A 26,827-nucleotide genomic window follows, 5' to 3' on the forward strand; every position below is an offset into this window, starting at 1 on the left:
TGGATCTTGCACACACAGTAGATTGGCGCACCCACTTAATGACTTCCTTCTGCCATCCAGGCCACCAAAAACTGCGACCCACAAGTCTCTTGGTCTCAGAAATTCCTGGATGACCTGCCAACCGAGACTCATGACACTCAACAAACAAATCTCTCCTAAAGGTCCTAGGCACAAACAACCTCCCATGGGGAGTGTTAGATGGGGCATTCTCCTGTGCTTTAAGAATCTCATCCTCCAAAACGGAGTCCAAAGCAGCAATCACAACACCTTCTTGTAAAATGGTCTCCTCTTCCTCCTCAACACCGACCATGGGAGAAAAGCTGCGAGACAAAGCATCCGCTTTAACATTCTTGGTACCCGGGATGTAAGTAACGGAAAAATTAAACCGCGAGAAAAAAAGTGCCCACCTAGCCTGATGGGCATTCAAGCGCTTGGCAGCATCAAGATAGATCAGATTTTTATGATCAGTGAAAACCTGAATGGGAAAATCAGCACCTTCCAAGAGGTGACGCCAGTGTTCAAATGCGAGTTTAATCGCCAGCAATTCCCGATTACCAATATCGTAATTAAGTTCAGTCTCGGAAATTTTTTTTGAAAAAAAGGCACAGGGATGTACTCCATCCTTGTTTTCCTGAGACAACACCGCACCAACCCCCACCGAAGAAGCATCAATCTCAACCAAAAACGGCTTAGTCACATCAGGCTGCATAAGGATGGGAGCAGAGGTGAACCTCTCCTTCAAAAACACAAAAGCTTCAATGGCCTCAGAAGTCCACTGAACCGCATTAGCACCTTTCCTGGTGAGATCAGTCAGCGGTTTGACAATAATAGAAAAATTTTTTATGAATTTTCTGTAATAATTGGCGAAACCCAAAAACCTCTGAATCGATTTCAAACCAATAGGCCTAGGCCATTCCTGCACAGCTTGAACTTTAACCGGGTCCATCTCAAAACCTTCACTGGAGATAATGTAGCCCAAAAAACTAATTCTCTGAACAGCGAACTCACATTTCTCCAGCTTAGCAAAAAGCGAATTGTCCATTAATAACTGTAATACCTCACGTACGCTCCGCCAATGAGACTCCAGATCCGGCGAATAAATCAAAATGTCATCCAAATACACAACCACATTTTTGCCGATTAAAGGTCTAAGGATATCATTAATAAGATTCTGAAAAAATGCTGGAGCATTGGTGAGACCAAAAGGCATAACCAGATTCTCAAAATGACCCACAGGAGTATTAAAAGCAGTCTTCCATTCATCACCCTACTTCATGCGCAACAAATTGTATGCCCCCCGGAGATCAATTTTAGAGAACCACTTGGCCCCCACTAACTGGTTAAATAAATCAGGAATCAATGGCAGTGGGTAAGGATTGCGTACAGTAATTTTATTAATCTCACGAAAGTCCAGACAAGGACGTAAACCGCCATCTTTTTTTTTTACAAAAAAAAATCCAACAGCCACAGGAGACTTGGAAGGCCTAATGTGACCAGCGGCCAAGCTTGTCTGTATGTATTCCTCCAAAGCCTTTCTCTCAGGAATAGTAAGATTAAATAAACGACTCTTAGGAAGAGCCGCTCCAGGGACAAATTCAATGGTACAATCATAGTCTCTATGGGGAGGCAAAACCTGCGACTCCTCCTCAGAAAAAACTCTCCAAAAATCCTGAATAGGTACAGGCAATTCCCCTCTATCCACAGCAGCAATGCGCCCGTTACAACACTTGTCATAACACTTAGGGCTCCAGGACTTAATTTCATTGGTAGACCAGTCCAGTACAGGATTGTGCAATTTTAACCAGGGTAACCCCAATATTACTGGAGAAGGCAAATTATCCAATACCACCAAATCCAAATTCTCTTGATGAATACCATTAATAGTGAGGGGAAATACACAGACCTTGTGAGTAACACTCTTCAAGGGAGAGCCATCGACAGAAACCACAGCAATAGGGGATGACAAAGTTTTAGGTTCTAATCTAAGTTTTTCCAAGAATCCCCCATCAATCACATTCAGAGTAGATCCACAATCCACAAATACCCGAAATTCAATTAATTCATCCTGAGCAGCAGTAGTGGCAGATAGGAATACACCCTTAGAATTTAAACAGGCAATACGGGCATGACTGACCATTTTTTTTTCTTTCTTCATATGAAGCACACAGCTCTTAATCAAATGACCAGAATTTCCGCAATAGAAACACAAGCCTTCAGAAAGTCGGCAGTCTTTTTCCTGAGAGCGGGGTGCCATCGCCCCAATTTCCATCGGCTCACCATTGTCAGCACTGAACCTCTCAGGACTCGAAGCTGACATAGCAGAGGATTTGCTCTCATTAACCCTTGCACGCAGTCTCCTGTCCACCCGTATAGCTAATTGCATTGCCTCCTGCAAGTTTCCAGGTGTGGGATAAGCAATCAGTAAATCCTTAACCCTTTCACCTAGCCCTGCAAGAAACAAGCTTTTCAAAGCTGAATCGTTCCACCCCACCTGGGCAGACCACCGACGGAAGTGAGAACAATATTTTTCCACATTACCTGATCCCTGCCTCAAACGTCTTAATTCAGACTCAGCAGATGAGACACGATCAGGATCATCGTACAACAAACCCAAAGCAGAAAAAAAACTATCCACTGATCTAAAGCACGGATCACTAGGTTGGAGAGAGAAGGCCCATCCCTGAGGATCTTTGCGCAAAAGTGACATTATGAACCCTATGCGCTGTGATTCATCACCAGAGGATCCGGGTCTCAAACGAAAATATAATAGACAAGCATTTTTAAAAGAAAAAAAATCTTGTTGTTCGCCAAAAAATAGATCAGGCAGACATACCTTTGGTTCCACAAAATGCGCTCCAGAACAGCTACTCACGTGTTGTTGGAGCTTGGTCACCTCCAGAGAGTCCCTGCAAGCGTTGAGCCAAATCTTGCACCGAGATCATGATGGAAAACTGGAGGTCTTTCCTTAGAGAAAATTTTTTTTTTTCTTTTTTTATATGGCTGGACTTACTGTTATGATCTGCTACAGAAACTAAGGAAAAGACAGGAGATCTGTCCCTACAATAGAACTAAACTAGATCCCTACGATGTAACGGGGAACCTGATCCTGCGATCAGACCCGCTAAAGTCCTCGGCTAGTCTGAACGAAGACCTATAGATGTGAGGGAGGGATCCCTACAAGAACTAGGGACTGGGATAAGTTGGTCACCTCCTAGCAGAAATCGTAGCAGTCAAAGACAAACACACAGCAAAAAGCATAGAGGTCAGAAGACCTAGCAAAACTAACAGAGAACGGCAACAGAGCACCAAGCTAGCTCAACAGTAGTAAATACAATGAAGTCCAGCAATGCCAGGAGGGCGGAGCCGGATTAAATAGGCAAAACTGGTCATGTGACCAGCAAACTACAAAAACCTAACAGGAGAGTTGTAACAAAGGCTCTGCTCACACTTATCCTGCGCTCTGCGCTGAGCACTTACACCAGAGTTTCCGTGTAAATCTCTGAAATACGTGATTCAGACGGAACCCATGATGTAAGATTTCCTGTAATGAGGCAGATATAGGCCACTGTGGATGCCATCTGGCCTGTGATCCCACGGTGTCATTTTTTTAGGCGTGCATAAAAGTGCAGTTGGCCACAGTTTTGTGCACTTCTGAAAAAAAGGACACCGCTAAACAGAGGCCAGACGGAGTCCAGAGTAACTCTGCTGCCTCGTTATAGTGAATGGATCCTGCAGGGGTTTCATCTGAATTACATCACTTGGAAATTTAGATGGAAACCCCGATGTAAGTGCTCAGCCTAGAGCGCCGGATAAATGTTACGTAAAATGTTCCCAATAAAAGCTTCAACTCGGTCCTCAAAAAAAGCTAGTCCCCACTCAGGTCCGTCATCTGTTAAAAATGTAAGGGACTTCCAAGTTACTGGTAGCCTAAAGGCTCTGGAAAAGCAAAATGGCCCTTGCCCCCAAAAAGTAATTCAGAAAATTTTGTGCTCCCAAATCCAAATGCCTAATCTACAATAATTTGTTCTCCAATTGTCAAATAGCGCTCTGCCCCTCCCAGATCTCGCCATATGGCTAAGCAGTATGATACAGCCACATATGGGGTATTGCCACTTTTAGAAGAAAGTGTGTGACACATTTCGGCACCATTTTTACCCATTTCCCTGTGTGAAAATGTAAAATCTGAGGTTAAAACATTTTTTTGTGGTAAAAATACAATTATGTTTTCTTCACTGCCCAATGGTATAAATTTAAAAATTAAAAAATACTCCCTACTTCCCTAGATGAATTCGTTGAGAGGTGTAGTTTACAAAATGGGGTCACTTGTGGGGGTTTCTGCTGTTTCGGCATGTCAGCGACTCTTCAAATGTGACATGGTGTCTGCAACCTATCCCAGCCAACATAGCGCTCCTTTCTCTTCCGAACCCTGCCGTACACCAAAGCAGTGTTTTTCCCCACATATGGGGTATCGGCGTACTCAGGAGAAATTGCACAACAAATTTCATGGTGCAATTTCTCCTGTTATCCTTATGATAATGCAAAATTAGGGGATGAAAAACATTTTTTGTGGGAAAAATGTGAAAATTTTATTTTTACGGCTCAATATTATAAACTTCTGTGAAGCACCTGGTGGTGCAAGGTGCTCACCACACATCTAGATAAGTTCCCTAAGGGGTCTGGTTTCCAAAATGGTGTCACTTGTGGGGGGGGGGGTTTCCACTGTTTAGGCACATCAGGGGCTCCCCAAATGCAGCATGGCGTCCGCTAATTATTCAAGCAAATTTTACATTCAAAAAGTTTAATGGCGCTCATTCCCTTCCAAACCCTGCAGTGCGACAAACAGTGGTTTTCCCTCACATATGGGGTATCAGCGCGCTCATGAGAAATTGCACTACAAATTGTGTAGTCCATTTTTTCTGTTACCCTTGTGAAAATAAAAAAATTGGGTCTAAAGTAACATTTTTGTGAAAAAAAGTTAAATGTTCATTGTTTTCTTCCACATTCCAAAATTCCCGTGAAGCACCTGAAGGGTTAATAAACTTCTTGAATGTGGTTTTCAGTACCTTGAGGGGTGCAGTTTTTAGAATGGTGTCACTTTTGTGTATTTTCTGTAATAAAGGCCCCTCAAAGTCACTTCAAATAAGATGTGGTCCCTAAAAAATGTTTTTGTAAATTTTGTTGGAGAAATCGCTGGTCAACTTTTAACCCTTATAGCTACCTAACAAAAAAAATTTTGGTTCCAAAATTATGCTGATGTAAAGTAGACATGTGGGAAATGTTATTTATTAACTATTTTGTCTGACATATCTCTCTGATTTAAGGGCATGAAAATTCAAAGTTTGAAAATTGCAAAATATTCAAACTTTTCGCCAAATTTCCATTTTTTTCACAAATAAACGCAAGTGATATCAAAGAAATTTTACCACTATCATGAAGCACAATATGTCACGGAAAATCAGTCTCAGAATCAGGGGAATCCGTTGAAGCGTTCCAGAGTAATTACTTCATAAAGTGACAACAGTGGTCAGAATTGAAAAAATTGGCCTGGTCACGAAGGCAAAAACAGGCTCTGGCGCGAAGTTTCCATTTAGGCACATTGCTGATATTGAGTCATGGACAGCCATATAGCCGGTCAGAAACTGGTATGTCTCTGATAACTGTTTTTTGATTTGATAGGAATTTTCATGTATGGGTAGAAGCTTGGTTTGCCAGACATGACCTAGGCTCCACTTATGATGGATGGCAGGTTTTGGACTCTACCCCACAAGAAGAAAGTGAAGGTACAATAATAAATGTATGTTGCTTAGATTACACAGGGTGCAGGTGAATTAATCACTCCTGCTATGGACGCTGTTATAGAAGGCCTGGTACCCAGAGGCTGTCTACTACAAGTCTAGCAGTGTAATTTTACATGGCACTGTTATTACATTACACGATATATGGAGCTGCTACGTGACCACTGTATGCTGTAATTATTTGGGTGCTGTATGACTTTTACATTATGTAGCACTGTATAGGTAATTAATTAGTTTTGCAGTGTATGGCATTCTTATTAGGACAACTGTTTTATTTTATTCTAATTATTTATAGAGCCCACACCTATTCTGCAGTGTGGGCTATATAAATCAACCATTGTCACAAATGGGCTCACAACCTACTTTCCCTATTTGACACATACTGAGGTCAATTTAATTGGAAGTCACTTGACCTTCTAGTATATTGTTTAGAGGTGAAATTTGGTCAACGTGTGGGCTTATGACTTTGTGGGTTGGTCATCCTACTGTTATTTGTTCACACTATGACAATACCCTACATTGCATAGAGGGTCACCAATAAAAGATGGCACACAGAATGTAAATCACTGTAAGTCTGGTCGCTATTTTTCAACCCCCTTATTAGCACTTTGAGATGCATTTTAGGTGGGCATAATTAAGTCTCCTAGTACAGTTGCCATATTTGTTTTTACTACCTCTTTTCCAACTCTTCTGTCTCATTTCTGTGATAGGGTTATATCGTCTTGGACCCTGCTCTGTGAAGGCTATTAAAGAGGGCGACGTGGACCTGCCCTATGATGCACCTTTCGTATTTGCCGAATTGAATGCTGACGTAACGGACTGGTTGGTCTCTGCTGAAGGGCCCAAGAAGAAAACGAAATTAAACACGCGTAGTGTAGGAAAATTTACTAGCACCAAGGCTATTAATTCAGATGAGCGTGTTGATGTCACCAACAATTACAAATATCCTGAAGGTAAAGACTTCTCTCTTTATTTCTTTTTCCACAAAGACTGAAAAAGGAGGTTTGAAATTTGGACATTTCCTTTTTGTTAGGAAGGTTCTTTACAGATGAATATCGTGGTGGGTTCCTATTTTAATTGATAACCTTGCAACAAGTGTTTCCCTGCTGAACCACCATAGGGAAAATGAATCTATTCTCACTGAAAGTTGTTTGCATGATGCATGCCTATGTTGAGTTATCTAGAGCTATAAATGTTTTTTAATAACTCTCCACTCTGGCTAAGAAATGTTGGTCCTGATTGAAAGATTTCAATTTCCCTATTAATGAACCAATGGAAAAAAGTAAATTGTAAAAAAAAAAAACTCCCAGTAAATTTGACGGAGTTACCGAATTGCTAAAAAAATTACTCATTTACTGGTAGGAAATCTGGTATTCAATATGGTCATTAAAAATCTCAGGTGGAGTCAAAAATGGTAGAACTGCTTCACTATACAGTAATATAGCTGATAAAGCCGATCTGCAAATCTTGCTAAAACTATAATGGCGGCCATATTAACTGTACCTGGAATTTTCATACACAAATCTGACTATTGATTCTATGCTTTAATCTACACAGATCTTTTGTCGATATTTGTAATGGATCAGTATTGTTACTGTAATTGATCAAATTTTTGTATATTTTCAGGCACCCCCAAAGAAAGAGAAATATTTAAGAAAGCACAAAGTAAGCTGAAAGGTAGTGGTCTCAGAAGAAGCCCAGTTGCGTTCTCGGCAAGTCCCACAGAAGCCGCACCAGTGCTCGATTTTAGTGGCAACTTTACAAGCAGCAGCGACATACAGGTTGGCCAAGATGTCACATTCAGCCTGAATCTAAAAAACACAAGCCCTAATGAAATAAGTCTACAAGTAAACTTGACTGCATCTGCTATTGTATACACCAATGCCACAGTCAAAGATGTCCTAACCAATGCTCAGTCTGTGAAACTGGGGCCAGATGAAGGTAGGTTTATGTAAAAATAGATTAAAAAAATAAATAACAAAATTAAACCATTACCAAATATATATTTTGGAAATGTAAAAAAAATACATTTTAAATATTTTTTTAATTTCAGTGATCAGCAATAATTTATATGAAACCTGTTACTAAGTGATCAGCTCTTGTCCAGCATGGCCATAGAGGAAGTTAAGCATTACACAGTGCCTAGTTACTTAAATGAGAGGCTAACTTAATGCTGTACTTGGTGATATTAGACAGATTACTTTAAAAGTAATCTGTCAACAGCATTTTGCACCCCAAATGATATATATGTACATGTAGTTATTTCAAAGACAAGTCCTGCAATACTTTTACATGGCCGGTCTGTTCCCCAATTAATGAGATCAGCGTTTCAATTTATATGCCAATGGCTATGGTACATCTGAAGCCTCTCTCTACAACACTATCTCCTGCCCAGTGCCGCCGCATCCCACTTGACGTACAGCCTCTATGTTGTTTAACTTCAGGTAATGGAAAATGCGAGTAATAGAGCTGGAGTGATAGAGGCTTCAAATCGACAATATCCATTTGTATATTAATTCAATCACCGATTTCTCAGTAACTGAGGAACAGATTGGCCATGTAAAGGTATTGCCGGACTTGTCTTCAAAAGAGCTAAATGCACATGTAAATATTTTAAAATTCCTTTTAGCTAATTGCTCAGGCAGCTTTGATTAGTGTAGACTGTTCAGATGGTCCAACACCCTTGAGTTGAGGTCCATTTGCACCTAAAGATTGTGAAGAAGCATTCCTGGGAACACTAATTTCATGATGATCTTGTAGTCTACACAGGCTGCTGATGAACTATCCGAGTGCTACAGCATACAATGGCAGCCTATGCACACTGAATGATCTAATACTGATTATTTAGTACACATTATAAGTATTTTAGTGCCGAACATTATCAAATGTTAATAGACCTTTACAATCTAACCTATTACTGAAAAAACATAAGCAACCTGATAAGTTTTTCCCCCTATGCAATGCAGGATCAGATTCTTTCTAAGCCAGCAGAGTTCTGAATATCATTTCCTTGCAACAAAGGATTATGCTATTTAGGGTTTTTGAGGGTTTTCGGCACATATGCAATGAGTTTCAACAAAGATGAACTACAAAAGTTGATTTTACATTCTCTACTCCATTTCTTTCAGAGAAAAACGTCCCATACACTGTACCTTATGCTGACTATGAAAATGCCATAACTACAGACAACATGATCAAAGCGGTGGCCGTGTGTGAAGACGAGAGAGGTGGAAAACTCCTGCTGGAGATTGTGATTTTACTGAAGAATCCACCCATTGTGATGAAGGTATTTTATAATCTAATACTTTAATATTATTAGTTTACTATGTTTGGAGGCTTAATTTTTGTCTATTTTGGACAATCCCCTTCCTTTTTGCTACAAAGAACAGTGCTACCTCTTGGCAGGGATCTCAAAATAAGCAAATTTATATTTTTTTAACTTAAAGCTATTAATGTTAACGGTGAGCCATCAGCAGATATTAGTTTGGGGTACTTTAAGGCTATGTGCCCACGATGGAGAAATGCTCAGGATTTTTCCTGAGCGTTTCTGCATCTCCCTGGCAGAAAAAACGCATGCGGATTGTACATGCGGAATGTACATGTGGATTGTGCATGCGGATAGTACATGCGGATTGTACATGCGTTTTTCGTGCCAGGGACAAGCGGAAGTGAAGCGTTCTTCACATGCATTTCCGCATGCGGGTTGTCAAACGCTTTCCAAGCTATTTTAGCATCACTTGGAAAGTGCTTGACAACTTGGTCACACTATAAAAATCCATGCAACTGGCATGGATTTATATAGTGTGACCTTAAAGAATGGTAAAAAATATGACCCAAGAGAATGTCAAAAAATAAAAAATAAATCTATACTTGTCTTCTGATGGCCCTCGCAGTCTTGCTTCGCTCCGTCCTGGCTACCGGCAGTTCGCGGTGCACTACACTGAAGGACCTGCCATCAGATGACTATGACGTCATCGCAGGTCCTTCAGTCCATCGCGAGCTGCCGGCAAGTGAAGACAAGGAGAGCGGGGGCCGCCAGAAGGTAAATATAATATTTATTTTTTATTTTATTATTTTTTTTACAGGTAATATGGTACCCGGGTGCGGAGGAGAGTCTCCTGTCCTCCAGACCCGGGTACCATCCGCACATTGAAACGTTTGGATTGCGCATCTACATATGCAGTGATGCGGAATCCAAGCGTTCCAATGCAAGTCAAAGGTGGCGAAAGCGCACCGCTTCCGCAAAATAATTGGTAGTGCTGCGTTTTTTTCCGCAATGATAACCCGCAGCGGAAATTTCCGCAGCATATGCACAGCACATGAGGATTATCATTGGGGACCATGGCAGGCCTTCTACCATGCGTTTTTTTTAAGCATTTCTGCAGCATTTTTGCCGCTGCAGAAACTCTTAAAAAAACGCATCGTGGGCACACAGCCTAATACAAACTTTCTAGGGACCTTATGATACTAATATTATGCAAGCACTTCAATGGGTGGTTAAAGTTTAAGTTTATTATGTCAACTTTTAATCTCGGGAATTGGGAATAATCATTGATTCTGTCTTTTGAAAAGTAATTTGTGTCATACTCTGAGGTTTGATATTTTGTGTTCTGCTTTTTAGATCACAGATCAAGCCCACCTAAATAAACCTCTGAGCATAGAGATTGCATTCACCAATCCCACAACAGAAGAAGTTCATAACTGTGTTCTGATTGTTGAGGGAAGTGGGCTTGTAAAAGAGAAGATTACGATTGAGTAAGTATTAATTCAAAAAACATAATAAACTGCACACTGGTATACCATGATACCTGGAGAACCACATCTTCAGATGTATTTTAATAGCAGGAACTTTAGCTAGAGGATAGTGTTGAGCCACCCCCGTAGTGTTCGAGTTCGGTTCGTCGAACACCCGTGTGTTCGCCGAACTGTTCGTCGAACTGTTCGTCGAACACCTTCGAACACCGTTAAAACCAATGGCAGGCAAACAAAAACACATAGAAACACATAGAAAACACCTTCAAAGGTGTCCAAAAGCTGACAAACTGCTCAGAAGACACAACTAACACATGGAAAAGTGACAAGTACATATAGTCATGCGAAAAGAAAAGAGGTGGAGGAGTAAAAGGAGGGGGAGGGGGAGACACAGATATAGGCATGTCATGCCCTTCTAAAATCCAAAAAGTGAGAAGCCGACACGTTTAGTCCGCTCCTGCCCGTGCCACCTCCGTGTCGCCGGGTTTGTGCCAGAGCCGCGGTGAACCCTGACGGCCAGCCCCCCTCTCCCAATACTGGTGCCTGTCCGCTGGTGGGTCGAGCGAGCCCCCCCTGTGGTGGAGGCAGCTCTAAGCTTTTTAATTTAAATTGTCTCTCTAATTTGAATGAATACACTTTAAATCCATTTACAAGGATCTATTGGAGGGCAAGTCTCATGCCAGCAGCCGCGTAATTCCAGCTCCAGTAGCGTCCACTAAAGCTGCTGCAGTTAAAAAGCTTTTATAAGGATCGAGCTCGGCTGTCCACCGCAAGGCATCCTACTGCCAGTCCCAGCCCCTATGCTTTGGGGTGCCTCCTGATGCTCTTCACTGAGTATCCCGTGGTCCCGAAGCATTTCCTTTGAAAAAATTAAGTGTCCAAACTACAGGTGGTGTAGCTTGCTTAACAGCCGGGATAATCCGCTGACTAGCAGACACTGCTACTAGGCACAAAGTATTTCCTGGGCTAGATGCAGTTAAAAATTTGTAATTAGATACTCTCGTTGGATGCTGAGAAAGCATTCCATAGAGTCTCCTGGCACGCCATATATGATTCTCTTAAAAAGCTTGGGGTAGGGGTCTAGGGGACCCTTTTATAGCCAAAATCACGGCCCTGTATCACAATACGTCACCTAGGCTGAAGATAAATGGAACTGTAGCACCCTTAGGGCTCGGTTGCTACAAAGGTATTGCACCTCACCCAGAGGTGTGATATCTCACTCTCAGGTAAGGATGGAGTGTGGATCAGGACCCGACACCTGCGTGCATTACACCACATTGCCGTGGGGCAGGGCGACCAATATGCCTCTGAGATGGGCACGACAGTCCCTGTCCCTGGCTGGAGTCGGGGGAGGGAACACTGAGGAAGGGGAACCCTGTAGTGCAGGAGCAGGGAGGAAGCAGTTCCTGGGTGCATTGAGAAGGGAGTATAAAAGGTGGGCACCATCTTAGTTCAGTGCAGAGAAGTCTGAGCAGAAGTGGCAGGGAGCAGGGGCTCTGCATGAGCTCTGCTCCGGAGGCGGGCCTAGTAAAAGAGGCCCAGGCCTGGAAGAGGGAGAAGGAAGGAAGAGGAGCGGAGAAGGCTCCAGGAACGAGGAATGAAGGGATCCCAGGGGTGCGGACGGGCGAGTCGCCACCGCACGCCCGAATCCACCTGCGTGGAGGGGTCAGGCCAAAGGGGGAGACCGGTCCCCGAAACTAGTGGAGGCAGGAAACGACCCTCAGCTAGAAACCGGAGGCTGTGACATTTTATGTGGCGCAGCCCCTCGCTACACCCGCTAGGAAGGCACCACATAGGGTCAGGGAAACTGGCGCCAAGTTTACCAAGAGGAGGCCCGAGGCAGCCGGACAGAAGGGTTGGTAAGAAAGGCCAGACAAAGGACACACACAAAGGGGGTCCTGTGAAGCGCTCCAAAGTTATCTGGGAGTTGTCTGAGCCCCTCACCTGGTGAGCACAGTACGACGTGGGCAGCCGTTACCTGCAGACGTGGTCTGGATAATAAGAACTGTGAGTAAAGGCCCTGGACTGCATCACTGACTCCGTGTCGTTACTGCTGCTGCCCTGCACCATCACCCCCATCCTCCGCATACACTGTCCTGAGGCTATACTCCTCCCGTGGGGAGTTATGCTACGCTCTGCTGCACCCACAACACCAGCCTCAGCGGTCTGCCCTGCAGCGGCGGTTCACTCTGACCGCAATCCACGGGTGGCGTAGTCGGACATTTAAACATCAAAACCACATAAATAGTTCCGCCACTGGTTTGACCACCCTGAGCCACGAAACCGGGTCGCCGCCACGAAGACTACAACCACCAGCATCCACCAAAAAGGGTCCGGCTCCGGCTGTCCCAAGGCCCAGGGGGTGCATCAGAACATTTTCATCACCTTTCACAATTACCAATGGGACAAGGCAGGGATGTCCTCTGTCCCCTCTCTTATACATCCTAGTGACGGAGCACCTACTCTCATCAATTCGCCATAACCCCAATATTAGGTGGATTGAGGTGGGAGGCACCGAGTACAAGTGCTCTCTATTTGCTGATGATGTCCTAGTATATATCACTCAATCACATATATCCATCCATGCTGTTATGGCTGAAATAGATCACTTTGTTACATGGTCAAATTTTAAAATCAATGCAGCGAAGTCTGAGGCCCTCGATGTCTCCCTCCCCAAATCCATATAGGATTCCTTCCAGTCCAACTTTCCCTTTGCCTGGCCCTCACAGGGTATCAAATACTTAGGAATTCCTATTCATAGAGACCTCTCCCATCTATGTTATCTTAATTTTGGGCCCTTTATTGAACAACTCCATACAGACCACGGTTGGCAAGTTAGAACTGTAAGATTCACTACGTGAACCACTGGTGTTTTGTGGAAAAGCACATGTACACTGTGTTCCAAATTATTATGCAAAAAGTGTTTAGGAGTGATAAGGGAAGAATTTGTTTGTTTGTCAGTTAAACTCATTGATGGTGATGTGTGTCAGGGCTCTTTATATCACTGTAAGCAATTGCAGACACCTGTGCTAATTAGTTTGGCAGGTGTGTCCAATGAAAGGCAAGACTACTTAAGAAGGCTGTCTCACATTATTAAGCAGCCTACATTTTCTGCCAAAATGGGAAAGAAAAAGGATGTGTCGGCTGCTGAGAAGCAACAAATTGTGGAGTGTTTAGGTCAAGGCATGACTACAATCAACATTGTGCGATGATCAGGATGAAGTGTCTTGGCAATCAAGAAGTATGTAGCTGATTCACAGTACACACGTGTGCGTGCTGATAAGGGCAAATTGAGGACTCTTTCCTACAGGCAATTACGTCAGGTTAAAAGAGCAGCGGCAAAAAAGCCTCATCATAGCAGCAGACAAGTTTTTGAAGCTGCTGGTGCCTCCAACGTCCCCCGAACAACAAGATGCAGGGTCCTTCAGAGGTTTGCAGCTGTGCATACGCCATCCTGTCGACCTCCTCTATCCACTTCACACAAGCAGAAACGACTCCAGTGGGCTAAACATTACATGAAGACTGATTTCAAAACTGTTTTGTTCACGGATGAGTGCCGTGCAGCGCTCGATGGTCCAGATGGATGGAGTGGAGGATGGCTGGTTGATGGATACCCCACGCAAACACGGCTACAGCGCCAACAAGGAGGAGGTGGAGTAATGTTTTGCGCTGGAATCATGGGGAGAGAGATTGTCGGCCCCTTTAGGATCCCTGAAGGCGCTAAAGATGAACTCCATAATGTATGTGGATTTTCTCAAACAGCACTTCCTGCCATGGTTCAAGAAGAAGAACCGTGTATTTCACAGCAAGATCATTTTTTTGCATGATAATGCACCATCTCATGCTGCACAAAAAACATCTGCATCTCTGGCTGATATGGGCATAAAAGGGGACAAACTTATGGTGTGACCCCCATGCTCCCCTGACCTCTACCCCATTCAGAACCTCTGGAGCATCATCAAAAGGAGTGTCTATGATGGTGGGAGGCAGTTCACATCTAAGCAACAGCTCTGGGAGGGTATTCTGTCCTCATGCAAAACAATTGAAGCAGAAACCATCCAAAACCTGACAAATTCAATGGACGAGAGAGTTCAGAAGCTCCTTTCGAACAAGGGGTCCTATGTGAAAATGTAACATCACCTAGAATAAAGTTTTGAGTTGAAAACTGTTTGATTTCAGTTTCTAATAACCTGCTAATGCTTATAATTTCAAAAATGACAATTTTTTTGGTCTTTATTAAAATGAAAAGGTTGATCGAAAAGTTTGGGGGATCTAAGAGTGTGGCAACCCAGTAGTCATGATTACTTCGAATTCTGACAATATGAGGGTCATGTTGCAGGTAGTGCAGCAAGAAGGCACTTATGTGTCTTGCGCATCTCGGAGCCCCAAAATTATTTTCCGGGCTAGATGCAGCTAAAAATTATTATTAATTTTAAATCTGGTGGATCTTAGTATAGATGGCCTAATAGGATCAGTGCTGCACACTGCTACAAAGCCCAAATTATTTTCCAGCCAAGATACAGATAAACATGATTAGTAATTTTAAATCTGGTGGAGCTTATTATAGATGGCCTAATAGAATCAGTGCTGCACACTGCTACAAAGCCCAAATTATTTTCCAGCCAAGATACAGATAAACATGATTAGTAATTTGAAAGCTTAAAATGGTTGGTAGGGTGATTTTAACCAATCATCAAGCTTTTACTCTCCCCAGGATGACACAGGGGTAGAAAAGTCGTTTCGGATCCATGATTTGTTCATCTTTATGAACGTGAGTCTGTCTACATTATCAGTAGAGAGCCGCGTGCGCTTATCTGTCAGCACACCACCAGCAGCGCTGAACACACATTCAGACAGAACGCTGGCTGCGGGGCATGACAAGATCTCCAAGGCGTAAGTGGCTAGCTCCGGCCATTTATCCAGATTGGAAGCCCAAAAAGAGCAAGGGTCCAGTGACACAGTCATGGCTTCAATGTTTACTTGGAGATACTCCTGTACCATCGTCTCTAGGCGTTGACTATGTGTCAGACTTCTTGTCTCCTGTGGCCTTGCAAAGGATGGGCTAAAAAAGTGGTGAAATGATTCCGCAAAATTGATGTTACCAGCAGATACCGTGGTTCTGTTACGGTTTGAGTGCTGAACACTTGACGGTCCCACGGTTGGCAAGTTGGAACTGTGAGATTCACTACGTGCACCACTGGTGTTTTGTGGAAAAGCACATGTAACATTCTGCAACAGTCTCTGCTGATACTCCTGCATGCGTGTGACGCGCCCCTGGGCCTGAGTCGCGCAGCATTGCGCACGCGGGAGCCTACCCGGAGCCGAATCGGATAGGGGTAGTAGTCTCGTGGCGATGACCCGGTCCGTGCCCAGGGAGTCAGACTAAGTGGCGGTATATTAGCAGTAGATGTAGGACGACTACGCCACCCGTTGAATGCAGCTATGGAGCTGCCACTGCAGGGCAGACCGCTGAGGCCGGTGGAAGGATGGTGCAGCGTGGATGGTGTAACCCCCAACGGGAGGGGTATGGCCTCAGGGCAGCCGACGTGGATGATGGGGGTAGCAGGAACCACTCAGAGACGATGCGGTGTAGTTCAGGGTCTTTACTGGTGACAACGATAGACCCTCCCGGAGTACTGGCTAGCGGTCGGGGCCTGGTCAGTCCTTGAGCAGATGGGATCCCCCTTGGCCAGGCGGAGTTGTAGGCCTCCCCAACTAATTGTACTCTTCTGGCTTCCTTGCTAGAGGCGGGTAAAGGTAGCCCACGTCCCTGAGTGTACCGTGTGGTGCTCACCCGTATGGCCGGTGACTCGGGGCCTTCTAGTGGCTTCCGCTCCACGACGGCGGTGCTGGTCCCACGCGTGTGACCGTGCCTTCGGGTTTCTTGGCCAGAGGACCTGAAATCCCCTGCCGGTCGGTTTCTGCTGCTGGGTCAGGGTTAATCCCCACAGCCTCGGACTCCGGGTCCGGTGGTAACTCTTCAATCAGGGCGAGCTCTTCAGCTGCCAGCCCCTGATTCCTTTTAGCACTGCTCCCACTGAGCTTCTGATCTTTCTTTCCTAAGCTGCTCCTCTTCTCTCTACTCTTCTTCTCTCTAACCCTGCCTCAGCCCCAGTTTTATATAGGGGAAGTTCTTCCCCTCCCAGGACTGGGCAGGAGGTGTGGCATGCGTAGGATTCCTGATCAAGAGACCTCCCACCTGCTCTCAGACATAACATTGCTATTACTGTGGAGACCAGACCCCTGGGGTGCCACATTCCCCCCTAGTGAAAGTTAGTACTCCGGGACTAAACATACTTTTGTAAACATAACAAGGTGTAAACAATAACATACTGATAAAGACAACACATAAGGTGGTTACGGCGTGTCCGCAACCGGGTGTAACTTTTGAGGAAAACGAGGGTGTCCATTTCACCAACACAGGGAGACGTAAACAGGTAGGGGTCTGTCCTGCACCGAGTCCTTAACAGTCTTTCAGTCCGTCCTGGGTTACGCTCCAACTATATGCACAAAGGATTCCCGGTAAATCCACGAAAGACTCCTATAAATAACTAGAAACACATAATTATACACAAGCAACAATAAACAGGTAAACATTAATAAAATAGCTTGAACATTTAGATCCTCCACCGTATGGGCAGCTGGCCTCTAGTGACCCTAGTGGACCTACGGAGCTGGTTGATTGCAGCGGCGGCAGATGGGTTGTCCGTCCTCGTTGTATCGGTCGCTGGGTCTTCCTCTGGCCGGTGGGGTCCTCCTTGGTCGACGCCACGGGATGTCCTCCGGTCCGGATGCCAGCTGGATCTTCCCTGGAGTGGAAACCTGTAAAGACTGCACAGTTCGGGTTAGCGCAGCAACGCTTTTAGCTAGCTCTTGGACCTGATGGTGCAGGTCTGGAGCCGGGTCATTGTTCAAAGCCTGCGCATCAGCCCCCACAGGCCCTGCCGACAAGGGCGCCGCCTCCTGGTGGTAAGTGATAGCTGGGCGCCTGTGGGTCACAACGCCACCCGGTGCCGGTTCTCGGAGCACCCGGATGGCTCTGTCCTTGAACTGTGCAAAGTCCAGATGAGGATCCTGTAAGGCTATGGCCCGCAACTGGGTTCGGTGGACATTGCAATATAGTCCCTCTATAAATTGTTCGGTCAACAGCCTGTCCTCGTTTCCCACGCTGTCGGGGTCGGTCTGCTTAATGGCTCTCAGGGCCTCTTGTAGGTTTAGTGCATAGTCCCTTATACTCTCATGTGCTCGCTGCTTGCACCTATAGAATTTAAGCTTAATCTCGGCTGAGGTGCGGGTATCAAAGGTGTCCCTCAGCCGGGTTAGTATCCCCGCGACAGTCCTCCTCCCAGGTGGCCAGGACTTTACCTCCCTTTGGGCTGCCCCGGTTAGTTGGGCCACCAGGATGCTCACTTTTTGCTCTTCTGTGAGGGGGTACACCTGGAAGAGGCTATCCAGCTTTTCTCTAAAGTCATTCAGGGTATGTGACTCCCCTGAGTATTGGGGTAGCCAGGCTGCTCCCGGGATATAGGGCATGGTAAAAGGCATGACTGCAGCAGCGCTGGCGCTGGCGGGGGTTGAGGCAGTGAAGCTCTCCTCCGTATCCGACATCTTCCTCCCCCCTAGTGGACCGTGGCCTACCTTGCGATGATCCTCTTCCGTAGGCCGCGGCTCCGCAGTGGATCGTCAGGGTTGAGGACCTTCCGTCGCGCTCCTGTGACGTCAGCGTCTGCTGGGCTCCTTCCAGGACCTTACGCGACGTCTGGACGTGAGGCGGGGCTTCAGTTCTCGCGCGCTTTTGGAGTCCACGCCCCTCTTCTTCCCGCGCGGCGTCTTCAAGATGGCGTCCAACGGCGGGAAAACTCCACGGAAGGCGGGAAGAAGGCTGAAAATGGCGCCGATGGCGGGAATCTTCACCGATGGCGGGAAGAAGGCTGAAGATGGCGCCGGATGGCGGGAATCTTCACCGATGGCGGGAAGAAGGCTGAAGATGGTGCCGGATGGCGGGAATCTTCACCACAGGTAAGTTTAAAAGTCTCTTTTTTCAGGCACGCAGTACCCGGTGGTTGCGGGCACGAAATCCTGCCGACTACGCCAAAAGCTGACGCGCCCCTAGGCCTGAGTCGCGCAGCGTTGCGCACGCGGGAGCCTACCCGGAGCCGGATCGGATAGGGGTAGTAGTCTCGTGGCGATGACCCGGTCCGTGCCCAGGGAGTCAGACTAAGTGGCGGTATATTAGCAGTAGATGTAGGACGACTACGCCACCCGTTGAATGCAGCTATGGAGCTGCCACTGCAGGGCAGACCGCTGAGGCCGGTGGAAGGATGGTGCAGCGTGGATGGTGTAACCCCCAACGGGAGGGGTATGGCCTCAGTGCAGCCGACGTGGATGATGGGGGTAGCAGGAACCACTCAGAGACGATGCGGTGTAGTTCAGGGTCTTTACTGGTGACAAAGATAGACCCTCCCGGAGTACTGGCTAGCGGTCGGGGCCTGGTCAGTCCTTGAGCAGATGGGATCCCCCTTGGCCAGGCGGAGTTGTAGGCCTCCCCAACTAATTGTACTCTTCTGGCTTCCTTGCTAGAGGCGGGTAAAGGTAGCCCATGTCCCTGAGTGTACCGTGTGGTGCTCACCCGTATGGCCAGTGACTCGGGGCCTTCTAGTGGCTTCCGCTCCACGACGGCGGTGCTGGTCCCACGCGTGTGACCGTGCCTTCGGATTTCTTGGCCAGAGGACCTGAAATCCCCTGCCGGTCGGTTTCTGCTGCTGGGTCAGGGTTAATCCCGACAGCCTCGGACTCCGGGTCCGGTGGTAACTCTTCAATCAGGGCGAGCTCTTCAGCTTCCAGCCCCTGATTCCTTTTAGCACTGCTCCCACTGAGCTCCTGATCTTTCTTTCCTAAGCTGCTCCTCTTCTCTCTACTCTTCTTCTCTCTAACCCTGCCTCAGCCCCAGTTTTATATAGGGGAAGTTCTTCCCCTCCCAGGACTGGGCAGGAGGTGTGGCATGCATAGGATTCCTGACCAAGAGACCTCCCACCTGCTCTCAGACATAACATTGCTATTACTGTGGAGACCAGACCCCTGGGGTGCCACACGTGCATCCCTTTCTATGGCAGGAATAATTTCTGCAAATTTACTTTTGTACCGGGGATATAACAGTGTGGCAACCCAGTAGTCAGGATTATTTCTAATTCTCACAATTCAAGGGTCATGTTGCAGGTAGTGCAGCAAGAAGGCACTCATGTGTGTTGCGCATCCAGGAGCACCAAGTCCCTGTTGTATTGGTGGCGAGGTAACAATCATGCTTCCTTCCTCTATCCTCTCCCCCCAACCTCGCACAACAGAAATGTGATCAAGGTCTCCCTCATCTGATGAGTCTTCCATCAGTTCGTCCTCCACTTCTTCCTGGGCTCCTGCACCTTCCTCACTAGTTTGGCTGCTACCATGCGCCCTGGTAAAACCATCTCCCGCACCCTCACATGCCTGCCGCCTTGGTGCTGCCGACCGTCTGGACCTTGCAGATGTTAGCCCTTCCGCATACAACTCCTCCTCCTCTACTTCCTCCACCTCCTCTTGTGCCACCACCTGACTCCGAATTCTGTTTAACATGTGCTCCAGCATGTAAATCACTGGAATAGTCATGCTGATAATGGCATCGTCAGCACTAAACATCTTCGTCGCCATTTCAAAACTGTGCAGAAGGGTGCATAGGTCCCTGATCTGAGACCACTCCTCCAGCGTGATTTGCCCCACCTCTGGATCTCGTTGGCCCAGGCTATACGTCAGAACGTATTGCACCAGGGCTTGTCGGTGCTGCCACAGTCGCTGCAACATGTGCAGAGTTGAATTCCACCGGGTAGGCACATCGCATTTTAGCCGGTGAAGTGGCAGGCCCAACGACTTCTGTAGAGATGTAAGTCGCTGAGCTGCGGGATGCGAACGGCGGAAGTGAGCACACAGCGACCGTGCCCTCTGCAGAAGGCCATCTAGTCTGGGATAGTGGGCTAAAAATTGCTGGACAACCAGGTTCAACACGTGAGCCATACAAGGCACGTGTGTGACATTGCCCCGGCGAAGGGCCGCACCCAGGTTTGCAGCATTGTCGCACACGGCCTTCCCTGGTTTCAGGTCCAGTGGAGACAACCATTCATGAAATTGGTTCTCCAGAGCTGACCACAACTCCTCAGCTGTGTGACTCACATTTCCCAGACATTTCAAAGTAAAAACCGCCTGATGACGTTGAGCCCTACTGCCAGCATAGTAAGGAGGTGTGCAGGATCCCTTCTGCGCAGTTAGAAAGCTTGTGGCATGACCAGACAGGCTTTGGGTGCAGGTGGAAGACCGAGAGGAGGTTGAGGAGGCAGAAGCAGTGGAGGAACTTTGACATAAAGATGATTGACGCACAACTCGTGGGGACGGCAAGACTTGGACAGCAGCCCCTTGTCCTGCTGTCACCATAGTTACCCAGTGCCCAGTCAGCGACATGTAACGCCACTGTACATGCCTACTCGTCCAAGTGTCTGTGGTAAAATGCACCGTGTCACACACAGAGTTTCTCAAAGAAGCGGTGATGTTGTGTGCGACATGCTGGTGGAGCGCAGGCACACCTTTCTTTGAGAAGTAGTGCCGACTGGGCATCTGGTACTGGGGTACTGCGACGGACATAAGGTCTCGAAAATCCTCTGTGTCCACCAGGCGGAAAGGCAGCATTTCTGTAGCCAAGAGCTTGCAGATGGTGAAATTCAACCTCTTAGCTTTCTCATGGCTAGGAGGAAATGGTCTTTTACTTGTCCACATCTGAGGGACCGAGGGCTGGCTATTGTGCTTAGACGGGGTTGATAAGGGTGTCCCCGGCAAACTGCCGGTCTGTGAGGAAGATGTAGGCGGACATGTTAGGTTGCCTTGATCCAAAGGTGGTGCTATCGATGTCGGACAGCGCTCAACACCAGCTGGTGTTACCACCTCCAAAGAAAATGATGACCTGCCAATCACGCTGGCTATTGCGGGTAAAGAGGTGGCAGGTCTGCGCCCCAAAACAGGTGTGACTGCTGTCCCCCCAGTCACAGAGGATGAAGAGGCCACGGATGCACAAGATATGGCAGACGGTGGTTGGCCCGGCCGGCTAGGCCGCATTGTAGCACACTGAGCTTCCCACTGCAACTTATGCTTCATGTCCATGTGCCGGTTCATGCATGAAGTACTCAAACTATGTATTTTTTGGCCTCTACTTAGCTTTTGCTGACAAATGTTACAGATAACACAAGTTGGGTCATCTTTATCGATCTGAAAAAATGCCCAGGCTATGCAAGGCTTAGCACCCATGCAACCTGAAGAGCCACCAAGACTTGTGGTGAGAGGCAGAGTTGTGTTTGAGGATGCAGTTGTTGACGTGCTTCCAGTACTACGTCTCTGTCCAGGAAGGCGCAACCTGACCTCGTCGTCACTAGCATCTTCCTCCACCTCCTCTGCTGACCTCATCTCTTGGCTGACTGTGGGTTGACAGTAAGTGGGATCTCCAACCTCATCATCATCACCCTGTGCGTTATCACACCCGTCGTCCTCAGAGCCAACCTGTTCCTGCCCTGACAAAAAACTAAAGTTGTCGCTCCAATCAGGTATTTGAGTCTCATCATCGTCTTCCTCATTGTCTCCACCAACAGGAGTTACAGTTTGGGAATGAGGGTCTACATTATGGTCAGAACCTTCTGCGTCTGGTCCTGGATCCGACTCATAAAGATTCTGGGCATCAGTGCAAATCATTTCCTCGTCTGGATTCACAGAAGCGCTGGAGTCGACCTCTGATTCCCAGGCTATAGTATGAGTAAACAGCTCTGCAGACTCAACCATCTGTTCTACCTCATACTCAGACGGGCAGCTGGAGATTTGGGAGCTGTGAGGAAGCAAGTGCGATTGGGGTGACACCTTTGAGGACTGGAGTATTTGTGATGTTGAAGTTGATGTGGAGGAGAGCCCACTTAAAGGAGCACTTGATATCCGTTGAAGCACCTGCTGTTTTTGTGCCTCATCTGGAATTTGTAGCGATTGGCGTGGCCGTAAGAAAGGGATCTTATCACATTGTCCGCTAAAAGAAGTAGACATTTTAGTTTGGCTGGAAGATGGTCTTTCTTCTGCAGATGTTACTGTTGCTTTAACACCTACCCGACGGACACAACCTTTTTTCCCCTTCCCAACATGACTATTCCCCTTTCCACCAGCAGCAGGCTTTTTTCCACTCATTTTGGTGGTTAACTAATTCACAACTCTGGAGTTGTTTGCACAAAAAAACAATGGATGGGAACCGAGCAGAGCTGAATGGCCAAACTGTGGTATTAGGCCAAAACTATTGGCTGGGTTAGATGCAGAAAAAAATTATATTCAATTTGCAACCTGATGGAGGTCAGTATAGATGGACTAATAGAACAAGTCCCACACACAGCTAGAAGCCCAAATATTTTTTCAGAGGTAGATGCAGAAAAAAATTATATTCAGTTTGCAACCTGATGGAGGTCTGTATAGATGGATTAATAGAACAAGTCCCACACACAGCTAGAAGCCCAATATTTTTTCAGAGGTAGATGCAGAAAAAAAATATATTCAGTTTGCAACCTGATGGAGGTCAGTATAGATGGACTAATAGAGAAAGTCCCACACACTGCTAGAAGGCCAAATATTTTTTCAGAGCTAGATGCAGACAAAAAATTATATTCAGTTTGCAACCTGATGGAGGTCAGTATAGATGGACTAATAGAACAAGTCCCACACACAGCTACAAGCCCAAATATTTTTTCAGAGGTAGATGCAGAAAAAAAATATATTCAGTTTGCAACCTGATGGAGGTCAGTATAGATGGACTAATAGAGAAAGTCCCACACACTGCTAGAAGGCCAAATAGTTTTTCAGAGCTAGATGCAGACAAAAAATTATATTCAGTTTGCAACCTGATGGAGGTCAGTATAGATGGACTAATAGAGAAATTCCCACACACTGCTAGAAGGCCAAATATTTTTTCAGAGGTAGATGCAGAAAAAAATTATATTCAGTTTGCAACCTGATGGAGGTCAGTATAGATGGACTAATAGAACAAGTCCCACACACAGCTAGAAGCCCAAATATTTTTTCAGAGGTAGATGCAGATAAAAATTATTTTTAATTTGCAACCTGATGGAGGTCAGTATAGATGGACTAATAGACCAAGTCCCACACACTGCTAGAAGGCCAAATATTTTTTCAGAGCTAGATGCAGAAAAAAATTATATTCAATTTGCAACCTGATGGAGGTCAGTATAGATGGACTAATAGAATGATGCTATGCCCAAAAGATTTTACTTCACTAGGTGCAGTAAAAAAATTGGTATTCTATACACAGGTGGTATATCTTGCAACACAGATAGGCTACTCCACTGACTAACACACTCTGCAATAGGCCAAAAAGGATTAGCTTTGCTAGATTCAGCCAAATGCTGTGAAAAAATCTTGCACAGCACTGGCACAGACCTGCCTGGCAAAAACTGATAGGAACTGATGTAACCTAGTCCTGAAAAGGACTGCAATTACAATTAGTCTTTACTCCCACAATCTATCTATTTAAGAGCACAGACCTGCCTGATAAAAGTCGTAGGAAATGCTGTAACCTAGTCCTTAAAAGGACTGCAATCACAACTATTCCCTACTCCCAAGCTATCTGTAGATTTGTGCGAAAATTGGCTTGAAATTAACAAGGTATAGCGCACACAGCAACAGCGGTGCCGTCTAACACGCAGCTGCAGCAGTGAGAAAATGGTGGCGACGGGGAAAATGGCTTGGTCTTATAGGGCAAGGACATGTGACATACACTGCCAATGACACATGCCCTTGCTTGTGTGAAAAAAAGCACTTCGCTCCGTGTGTGCGCTGCTGATAGGCTGACAGATTGCACCTCCCCACTGTAAATGCGGGAAAGAGAAAAAAAAATGGAGATCTTCATTATTCCTGCAGAGATCCATCCCCTGCCCCTCCCCCCACCCCGCTGTACACTCAAACTGCGTATTAACATTAATTTTCATCATTACTGAGAAAAAATCCAGTTATGATTTTGGTGCACGAACAGTTATCGAACATAACCTCGAACAGCCGAATTTTTCTCAAATCGTTCGTGTTCGCCGAACCGCTCGAACACCGCCCAAAACAGCTCGAATTTGAGATTGGCGAACAATTCGAGTCGAACAACGCTCATCTCTACTAGAGGATCAGATCTGCCTTAATGTAATGGATGTGTTAATACAAATAAGGATAGTTGAGTTACATATATATCAGTGATAAAATCTCATCAAGGTTCACTGCCAAAATTTAAAATGGTCGTTAACCATTTCAAATGTCATTTTCTGCCATCTGTAAAGCTTAAAAAAATTAGACCAGAATTGCCTCAACCTTTTGCCTCCATAGATTGTTAATTTCGGTCGTCGTTGTAATATTTAGTTACGGAAATAGACAGATATTTGGGTACTAAGGATTTTAGAAGCAATTTAATAAGCAGTCCAGTCCACAATCAGATCTTTTGAAAGGTAATTTAGAAATTAACAATTCATTTCATTAAATCTAAAGCTAACCATGCACTTTAGATTGCTCAGCCGACAACCATCTCTGCCAGGTCTCACGCTCAGGAGCGCTCTTTCGGCTGAAGTCCCCTGTGTTCTCTATGCGAAAACTGTCACCAGACATCTCTGATGGTGACTTGTCTCCAGGAGAATAAAGCAATCGGTAGTCTCAAATTAGACATGCCCGATAGACCTCTCCAACAATCAGTTGTTCAGGGCCCCCATAAACGCTAGACTGACTGACATTTGGTTTAATGTGTATGGTGGCCTTTAGTGTCACAAGACGATAATCATTGCCTATTGACATGGTCCTGTCCAGTGAAAAACACTATTTGTAAACATTGTAATACTTGAGTACAATCAGAAGACAGATGCATTGATTATTTCTACTAATGGAATTCATGTTTTACCCCCAATGACTTTATTGGGGTTGTACCATTTGGACAATCCATTTCAACATGTCCTATAATAGTACATGGATGTCCTCATTTGCAAAACCCCTTATATGCCAAAGCAAAGAGTAGTCACAAAGAGCAGCATCTGCTTTCTGATTCAGAAATACTTTGTAGAAATTGGTGTCCCATTTGATTTCCCCAATTATTTCACAATGTAAAACCACATGGCTCCTACAGCAGACACTGGGAGAGATGTGCAAATGCCCTCAGCTCACCCAGTAATGGCTATTTATGGGGGTTTTGGCTATGGTACGTGCAACCATCAACTGATCAACAGAACATGCTCCTTAATGCCTTATTATTGCCTCATTATTATTTATAATTTATTAGTAATGCTGGTCCGTCTTCAAGATTAATGTAGGCAGATCCTGAATTTTTCTTTTTAAGGATTTAAACCCAAAATTTTAAATCTACATGGAGCTAACCGCTTGTCTCCTAACAGCCAATTGCCATAGGTAACTAGGATTGGACATGTGGATTTCAGCATTTCTGGTTGTTTTATACAGCCAGAAAACAAGCCATCTGCAAAGATACTGTATCTGGCCACATCTCCTCTGCCTTTTCACTAGTAAAATGCACACCATGAAATTAATCTAGTGCGAGGCCTAAAAAAATCATAAATGTTGATTTTGGTAAAAGCCACTTCCAAAAAAATAACAAATTTTGTGCCTCTGTATAAATTTTGCTGTTTTCATTTACAGAGTACCTCATATGAGCAAGAACCAAAGATCCGTCAGCAAAGTAGACATTGTACCTTACCAACCCGGTCAGCGATGTCTCTTCGTGGACTTCTCGTGTGATAAATTATCTGATGTAAAGGGGTCGTTGACAATTAATGTTGCTTCTAATTAGATAATCCGCAACTTTATTATTATAATTTTTTCAAATCTAAATAACTAAAAAATGTACTTATGGGTGCATTCTTTAATACAAAAAATAAAACTGTAGAAGCTCAGTAGACACTCTTACTGTTTGCCTAACTCCTTTATAAATATAGTGCATGGGGGTATTTTGATAAGACACATGATTAACAATTAAGTTCACATCAAGCATGTATATAGCACTGAAAGGGAGCTAAAAATATTATTTCCCTGGTGCACTGACCGTTTCCATTACTTGAGATGTTTGTTCCTATCGGGTTGGCTACTGCGCTTTTTTTGTTTTGTAAATAGGTGATTCTGTATTATTGTGACACATCTGTAAAATTGCAATAAAAGATATGTTCAAAAAGAAAAACTTCATGTTCATTGTGTAC

General features: G+C 45.4%; 1 protein-coding gene across 2 annotated transcripts in view; it reads left to right on the forward strand.

Moving 5' to 3' along the window:
- The window catches only part of LOC141272800 (protein-glutamine gamma-glutamyltransferase E-like), a 96,208-nt gene extending 69,400 nt beyond the window's left edge, over positions 1-26,808 (forward strand). For both annotated transcript variants that reach the window (XM_073683867.1, XM_073683868.1), the window contains exons 8-13: positions 5,677-5,780; positions 6,506-6,748; positions 7,422-7,736; positions 8,924-9,081; positions 10,417-10,550; positions 26,274-26,808. In XM_073683867.1, coding sequence (XP_073539968.1) covers positions 5,677-5,780; positions 6,506-6,748; positions 7,422-7,736; positions 8,924-9,081; positions 10,417-10,550; positions 26,274-26,424 — 1,105 coding nt within the window. In that variant the 3' untranslated portion in view covers positions 26,425-26,808. The remainder of the gene's footprint in view (positions 1-5,676; positions 5,781-6,505; positions 6,749-7,421; positions 7,737-8,923; positions 9,082-10,416; positions 10,551-26,273) is intronic.
- Positions 26,809-26,827: the final 19 nt, after the last annotated feature.

Source organism: Phyllobates terribilis, unplaced genomic scaffold (assembly GCF_046119375.1).
Source record: "Phyllobates terribilis strain yellow unplaced genomic scaffold, ASM4611937v1 Scaffold_5__5_contigs__length_657084704, whole genome shotgun sequence".
In the NCBI taxonomy this organism is placed as follows: Eukaryota; Metazoa; Chordata; class Amphibia; order Anura; family Dendrobatidae; genus Phyllobates; species Phyllobates terribilis.